Genomic DNA, 9085 nt, shown 5'->3' on the forward strand with positions numbered 1-9085 from the left:
ATTTTTGTGAAAACTGTGATGCATTTTATTTTTTAGGATTCACAAATAATTAGTTCAAAAGAACATTATTTATTTCAAATGTAAATCTTTTGTAACATTATAACTGTCTTTACTGTCTATATTGTGTATAATTGATCAATTTAATTTATCCTTGATGAATAAAAGTACTCATTTCTGACCCCAAAGTTTGTATATAATTCATACATATCACAAAATATGAAAACATTGCATTGTAGCAACAAAATCTGGCACGATGATATTAGTGTGAGCAATAATATCAGAATTAAAATGAAATGTGAATACTTTTATGGTGTTTTGCATACTTTTAAAACAATTTTACAAAAAACTCCTTACATGGGAAAAAGAAATCATAATCCTGACAGACTTTTGCATGTGATGCTCTTTGGTAAATGTCATTATGTTAGTTAGACTGCTTTTGGGCTTTTATCATTAATTAGCATTTTTCACAAAAACATGAAGATTTTAGATGTTTATACAGTATATGCATCATACACTGAAAATAAAATGACTCAACAACATTATTCAGTAATCTGATCAGGCCAGAACTGTCTCGGCCAATCACATCGCTTGTTAATCCTCTCAGCCAATCAATTTGTTTGTTAATCTGCTCGGTCATGCAAAAACAAATTAGCATGTGGAAACTATTTTAGCAAATAACTAAAAGACGAAATAATCACACGTTCTGGATAACTATTAAATGCATATACAAATTATGATTATGAAGATTCTTCAGCTGCATTTCATTAAATTAAGTTTCATATGAAAACAGTTTTGTCACTGCATTTGGTTCAGTCTTATACGGCAGAAATATATATTTTTTTCTGGCTAAAATACAGTATATTTTAAATATATGCTGTAAACAATGAAGCTGTTAGAAATGTTAAATATATCTACTTTCAACCTTCATATCACAAAATATTTAAAAATGTTTTTGAGTGGCAGGAAAATACATTTCCAGTCTTACAGTAAACTACATTTAGGTTTAATTTGTTAATTATTTTTATTCAAATGTATTGTGTTCATATGTGACTGTGTTTTTTGGATAGAAATATACGGAGGGAAAAATGTATTTTTAAAATGCATTAAAAAATATATTGATATTTTTAAAATATATCTTCAAAAATATATATATAGAAAAAAATGGACAAAAAATGTATTTGTAAATATATATATATATATTGAAACATATTTGAACAAATACATTTTTGACCATTTTTTTTTTACATATTTTGAAATATATTTAAAAATATGTTTAAAATATATTTTTTGCCGTATGGGTTCAGGAAGCCAGATACAAACAACACTAGCATAATCTTTATCAATACATATGCTTTTACATTATCATCTATAAAACAAAATTCTGTATATTAAAAAGAGAGGAATAAATATTAAAGACGATGTGACACCTGGTTTTCAGCACACACAGAAATGTTAAACATTCATAAAGACATAAACTGACATCATTCATATTCATAGACAATATTATATGTAAAGTAAACATTGATATTTCTTCAGCTCTCACGAGCCAATCACAGCCTCCCCTTGAGGAAGCCCCGCCCAGTGGCTCCACATTGGTGCAAACTCATTGATTGACACAGACTTTGTCTAATTAAATGCTTTGATTAGACTTAACTGTGTCTATATAATAATTCAACAACATAACCTAGTAATCCATGCAGAATATAAGCATCATCCTTGCCCTTCTCTGACATTTACAAAACAAAACTTTCTGAAGAAAATGCATGTGGTGTTTGTGTTGTGGGTCGTTGACAGGGTGTTTCTATGCGGTTGCTAGGGTGTCGTCGTTGGTTGCTAGGTGGTTACTTACTTGAACCCATCTGGTCTGTAGATAATTATTCAAAAGAACCCTAAATTGAAGCATTTCTTTGATGTGCTTTATATTTGCAATATATTTAGGTTATTATTTTGCAACATGATGCTGTTTGATTGTCCATTTGATAAAATGAGCTGATAAATGCTTTGAGCAGATACAACTTTACAACAAGATTCCATTAGTTAACATTAGATAATTATTTAGTTAAATGAACTGACAATAAAAACCCTAAAGCATCTGATAAAAAAATAAAATAAAAATAATAATCATAATGCCCATATAGCCCATAAAAAGGAAACCCTAAATATATGTTGTAACGAGTGAAGCTCAATGAAATATATGGAATATATTTATTTTCAGCCTTTATATAACAAAATATATTTAAAATGTATTTTATAGACAATAAAATACATTTTAAAATATATTTCTTTTTCACACATATTATAGAGAATAAATAATTTTTTTTTTTTTTAATGTGACATTACTGGATTGAAATATATGGAGGGCAACATTAAAAAAAAATGTTTTAAAAAATATATTTATATTTTTTAAATATATATAAAAAATGGCCAATGAATATATTGGTAGAACATATATTTACATAAATATATTTTGACTAATATTTTTTAAATGATTATTATTTTGGCCTTTTTATATATTTTAAAATATATAATATTTATTTATTTGCTCTATGGCTAAGCTAACATGAACTGACAACTGTATTTTTATCAACTAACAACAACAAAAGTTATATATATTAAAAAAAAAAGAAAAATGGCCAAAAAAATATTTTGTTAGAAAATATATTTTGAAATTATTATAATTTATGGGCTATTTCTGGTACATTAAAAAAAAATTATATATATATATATATATATATATACAGTACAGACCAAAAGTTTGGATACATTACTATTTTTAATGTTTTTGAAAGAAGTTTCTTCTGTTCATCAAGCCTGCATTTATTTGATCAAAAATACAGAAAAAAATGTAATATTGTGATTTATTATTACAATTTAAAATAATTGTTTTTAAATGTATTATACTTTAAATTATCATTTATTTCTGTGATGCAAAGCTGAATTTTTAGGATCATTATCACATGATCCTTTAGAAATCATTCTAATATGATGATTCATTATCAAAGTTGGAAACAGTTCTGCTGATTAATATTTTTTCAGAACATGTGATACTTTTTTAGGATACTTTGATGAATAAAAAGTAAAAAAAAAAGAAGCTATGTTTTTAAAATATAAATATTTTGTAATAACAATATACATTACTGGTCAGTAATATGGGGTCAGTAATTTTTTTTTCTTTCTTTTTTTTAAATAAAATCAAGACTTTTATTCAGCAAGGATGTGTTAAATTGATAAAAAGTGATAGTAAAGAAAATATATTATTAGAATATATATTATTAGATTTTTTTTTGAATAAATGCAGTTCTTTTTAACCTTTTATTGATCAAATATATGAGACAGCAGAACTGTTTCCAACACTCATAATAAATCAGAATATTAGAATGATTTCTAAACGATCATGTGATCGACTGATGTTACATGTGACACTGAAGGCTGGAGGAATGATGCTGGAAATTCAGCTTTGCATCACAGGAATAAATTATTATTTTAAAGTATATTCAAATAGAAAACAATTATTTTAAATTGTAATAATAAATCACAATATTACATTTGTTTCTGTATTTTTGATCAAATAAATGCAGGCTTGATGAGCAGAAGAAACTTCTTTCGAAAACATTAAAAATAGTAATGTTTCCAAACTTTTGGTCTGTACTGTATATATATATATATATATATATATATATATATATATATATATATATATATATTAATTTAATTACATTTTTTAGTTTGTTGCTGTATGGGTGAGCTAACACAAGTTATTAATCAGCAGTTTTTAATAAATAACAATAACAATGACAAAGTTATGTTTAAAAAATGGTTAAAAAATATCGGAAGAAAATATATTCACAAACATATTTTGAAATTATAATTTTTTGGCCAATTTTTTTTTTTTTATCTATATAAGTGTAAAATATTTTATGTTTTTGCCATGTGGGTGAGCTAAATCTCAATAAATACTGCAGTAAAGGTGTAAGCCAATATTAGTTAATGCATTAACTAATGTCACCTTATTGTAAAGTGTCACCAGTCTTCCTTTCTATCACTGATGGAGCCAATTCTAGCACTAGCACTGATATCATTAGTTATCAATAACAAGCTCAGTGTGGACAGTTTCAGAAATAAAATCCAGGGCAATCACGACAACCGTCCATTAGCGAGACCGAACAACCCCACACCTTGACCTCTGACCTCAGGCGCAGCGGGAGAGGCTGAGTTTGAGGACGCCGTCCGCATGCATCTTGAAGAGCAGTTTGAACTCGGTGGGCAGCTGGTGGGACTCCTGCCACTTGGTGGTGAACTTGGTGCCCTTCTTGTCGTAGTAATGGTAGGGCAGCTCTTTGCCTGTGTTGGGGTCCCAACCGAAGGGCCAGAATCCGTACAGGTGCACCTGTTCACACAGAGACGAGGCCAGCGTGAACATCAGGATCCCTGTGCTCAGACGCTTCGGGGAAAGCTGCTTTGTCTTCCAATACCTGCAGACAGCAAGAGTGAACACTTCTGCTTATGTCAGGTGTGACCCTGAAGCACAAAATCAGTCATAAGAGTCCATTTGTTTTAAATTCAAATTCAAACATCAATGCTGGATAAATAAGCATTCCATGATGTATGGGTGCAAAAAAAAAAAAATCTAAATACTGAGAAGATCACCTTTAAAGTTGTCCAAATGAAATACTTTCCAATGCATATTACTAATCAAAAACTAAGTTTTGATATATGTACTGTAGGAAATTTAAAAAATATCTTCATGGAACATGATCTTAATATCCTAATGATTTTTGGCATAAAAGAAAAATTGTATTGTTGGCTATTGCTACAAATTCTAATTCTAGATGCCCTATAAAAATGTATTTACTACAAATATAATCAACACAAAATTTAAATTACAATTTTAATAACCTTTATAAAATTAAATTATACTAATACATTTTACATTCATCAACCAATTGATTTATTATACATAAAACCTGTGATATCAACAATAATGTGAAAATTAATTATAAACCCTTTCTAATCTGTCTGTCTATTTATTTATTATTACAATTTTATTGTAAAACGGAATAAAAATCTATAACTCTGGAATAACAAAAGATTGCAACAAAAAAATGTAATTAATAAATTATGTAATTAACATAAATGTTACAGTGTTTCCATAAGGGCTGATCTCAGTACATTCTGCACTTTGGCACCTCAAATCCACCATTGCTTTACCTGCAAAACCCAAAACTTCAGCATGAATTGAGTCAAATATCCTCACATAGAGTTGATGGCAATGGACCAGCGTTTACCCAGAAACCCCCGGGAAACAAAATGTGTTTGTTTCTAATGTGTTTCACCCAAAGTGGCACACGTGTCTGAGGGAAAACGGAGACAATACACCCATGAAGGTCAGCGGCTCCTGTGTGTGTGTGTGTGTGTGTTCAGATGTTTCGCTCAGAGCAAGGTTAGTTCAGCCAGCATCTCTAATACAGTCACAGAGACACTTAACACTTAACCACTGGGACAATACTGGGACAATATGTGTGTGTGTTTATAGGTCTAACATTAAAGATTTTAATTCCCACACCTCTTTCTATGATGAACATGCTTTCAGTTTCTCAATTAAAATAATTCTGAACATGTCTAGGGGTTTTAACCATTCTGAGCTTGTAATGACTTTCAATGGTACTTAAATATTTATTTACTTATTTGTGTGTTAAAAAACTTTCTAATGCTATTTATTTATTTATTTATTTTAGATTTAACAAATTCTTTAAACATTTTTTTAAATGCAATTATTTATTTACTTTACATTTTTTAAATATTATTTATAAAGTTTAAAAACTTTTAGTAACATTCATATAATTTCATCTATTTAAATCAAATGTCAAAATATTAAATAAAAGTTATAATTAAATGATGAACTCTATGAATCCTCTTGTGATCTTGTGAGCGTCTTCCAGAGTGAAATCACATCGACTCTGTTTGATGGGATTGCAGTAGATTACAGGACAAAAGCTCAGTCGATGAATGAGGGTTAAACAGGGTAACTCTCATTTACAGACATCCTGATAATCTCATCTTCTGCTCGCTTCCACGTCCAAAAACCAACATGATAGCACTTGGGAAGGCTGCACGTGATCATGATTTCTGCTTCATCTGAGATATTTGCATATGTTGCAAAGTTTCATGGTTGTGGTTTGCAACCTTTAATGACTTTGCAATAAATTTCTCTTATTGTTATTTTAAAAGTTCAAGAAATTCTTTAAAATAAAACCCTTAAATTCTAAAAAAAAAAAAAAAAAACGAATCAGTAAGTAGCAATGTTCTATAATTAATTCATTATTAAGAATAGTTAGTAATTCGTAGTAATTAGTAAGAATTTTTAAAAGTGATTAAAATATTTAAAATGACTAAATATAAAACTTAAGCTTTCTATTTTGTATTTTTCTATTATTGTTACTTATTTATTTACTTATTTATAAAGTCTTTAGTTTTAAAACATCAGTAATGACAGGCTAAAATTATAAAAAATAAAATAAAATAAAAAAAACTCAATCAGTTTTCAATAATAATAAACAACCCTATTTATTTATTTAAAATAACTTAAGTTTTCAAAATATTATTAATAACTTTTGTTAACATCAGGCTGAAACTGTTTTAATCACTTTGCAACCATTTTCTATTATTTATTTATTTATTTATTTATTTATCTTACAGTTTTGAAAGAGTGTAAGACATTCTTAAAGGGGCGGTTGACTGTTTATGGGGTGCAGTCTAATAGTGTTAATGCTTAATAAAATAAATAAATAAATAAAAACATTATTTTTCACATAATTTGCCTTTATTCTACACTTCCCTTGAGAAATGCGCTGATCACTTCCTGCTTTTATGAAGCCCCTCCCTCAGTAATAGAATATGGCTTCTGATTGGTTAACTAGGCTCTTAATTTAGTTTTTTTGTTTTATGTTGTCTCGTACTTTTAGATATGCTGTTATTTGTAAACCCTATACAGTTTTATCCTGATTAAAGCTTTAATACAGTATGACAACCACACGTGTGTCCATGTTTAACGCTTCTCGTAGGCACAGTTTATTGTTGGAGCTGATCTGATGATCTGAAAGAGAGAGAGATGCAGAGCAGGGCGACCCAAGGAACAGGACTGAGAACCACTGCTTTAAAACATTGATTTTAAAACTTGTGAATCCATTAGAATCATTATAAGACAGAATCGTGATTCAGATATGAATAGATTTTACATGTATCGTCTAGTTTTCTCTTTCTTTTCTCTAAAGCGGTGCAACATGGCCACGCCCCCTTTTCTGCATGTTCCCGGGGGCGGGGTTTATCAGGTTTTGTGACATCACAAACCCGGGAAGAAGCTCGTTGTAGTCCCTAAAAAAGCCATTTTTGTAGGCATTAATTTAAGCGGACAGAATTTAAAAAAGAAAAAAATCACAAACAACCACCCCTTTAAAAGTAAAAATATATAAATCTCTAAAAATAAATATAAATGCGAAATACAGAAAACCTTCATTTCAAATTATTTTCTAGAATTGATATTTATTATTATTTTTTTATATATATTCTCCAGTTTTAAAATATGTGACTGTGGAGCACAAAACCAACTGTAGCACAGTTATATTTGTAGCAATACCCAACAATACATCGTACGGGTCAAACCCTAGTAAAGATAATGTTCCATGAAGATATTTTGTACATTTCCTACAGTAAATATATATAAACTTAATTTGTGATTAGTAATTTGCATATCTAAGAACTTCATTTGTAAAACTTTAAAGCCGATTTTCTCAATATTCTGATTTTGTTTGCACCCCCAGATTCCAGATTTTCTAATAGTTGTAATAATAATCACGGCCAAATATCGTCCTATCATAACAAGCCATTCATCATGGGAAAGCTTATTTATTCATTCAGATGCTTCCAAATGATGCATGAATCTCAGTTTCATAAAATTGACCCTTATGACTGGTTTTCTGGTCCTGGGTCACATATTTATTACACTTTTATTTTGGTAGCTTGGTTCTAAGATCTCACCTGTTGACGTACTGCATAATGTTTCCTGGCCAGGCTAACTGCACCTTCAGCTGGCCCTTGTGCTCTACGAAGAAATCGACGAGCGTTCGCGTGACGGTGGCCGACGTGTGGAAGAAGAAGGCGGGAATCCAGAGGATGGCTCCATCCAGCTTCTTCAGGCTCAGGTAGAAGTTGTTCCTGTCCTGGATGGTCAGCAAGTTGTTGTAGTATTTCTCCAGGATGCTGGGGTTGAAGGTGGTCAGGTTGGTCCGGCGGCCCACGTCACGATGGAAGATCTCGGTGGGCGCGAAGTTGCAGCGGAAGACGAAGTCGTAGCTGTCGATCTGCGCACCGCAGCGGCTGCCGGTGAGGATGCCACTGTTGCCCACCACGGCACAGCTGTTGAAGCGCTTGTTGAGGACGGGAGACGAGTCCGGCAGCAGAGACCTGAGGTTCTCGCCGATGGAGAAGACGTATTTGTGACTGGAGTAGTCGTAGTGCATTAGCTGACCCAAGCGGACGCTGCTCTTGATCAGCGTGAAGTTGTGCGTTACATCGATGTACTGGGCGATCTCTTTACTGGAAAACGGATAAAACAACATCCAGCAAATAAAACGGACCCAATCATATAGGAAAATTGTTTATATTACTATTTAAAAATACTCATATTCGCTGTAAAAAAATTCCGTAAAATTTATTTCATGAAAATTGTTGCCCAGCACTAATATTTAAATATAACTGTATGTATATATATACAATCGTCTCTTATTTTTAAACACAAAAAAAGTAAAAGAATTAAAAAACTTTTATATTCATATTTCATAGGCATCTACAGTGGCATGCGAAAGTTTGGGAACCCCTTGCAGAATCTGTGAAAATGTGAATAATTTTCAAAAAACTAGAGAGATCATACTAAATGCATGTTATTTTTTTATTTAGTACTTTCCTGAGTAAGATATTTTACATAAAATATTTTTGCATATAGTCCACAAGACAAAAAAAGAAAAAAAAATTCAGAAATTATTAAAATAACCCCATTCAAAAGTTTGTTTGGTTCTTAATACTGTTCTTA

General features: G+C 30.4%; 1 protein-coding gene across 1 annotated transcript in view; it reads right to left on the bottom strand.

The window, feature by feature from the left end:
* Positions 1–4069: 4069 nt before the first annotated feature.
* Positions 4070–9085, bottom strand: part of st8sia3 (ST8 alpha-N-acetyl-neuraminide alpha-2,8-sialyltransferase 3) — a 9712-nt gene continuing 4696 nt past the window's right edge. Inside the window, exons 3-4 of the mRNA XM_059525476.1 lie at positions 8035–8592; positions 4070–4472 (exon numbers count right to left, since the gene is read on the bottom strand). Coding sequence (XP_059381459.1) covers positions 4190–4472; positions 8035–8592 — 841 coding nt within the window. The 3' untranslated portion in view covers positions 4070–4189. The remainder of the gene's footprint in view (positions 4473–8034; positions 8593–9085) is intronic.

Source organism: Carassius carassius, chromosome 36 (assembly GCF_963082965.1).
Source record: "Carassius carassius chromosome 36, fCarCar2.1, whole genome shotgun sequence".
NCBI classification, from domain to species: domain Eukaryota; kingdom Metazoa; phylum Chordata; class Actinopteri; order Cypriniformes; family Cyprinidae; genus Carassius; species Carassius carassius.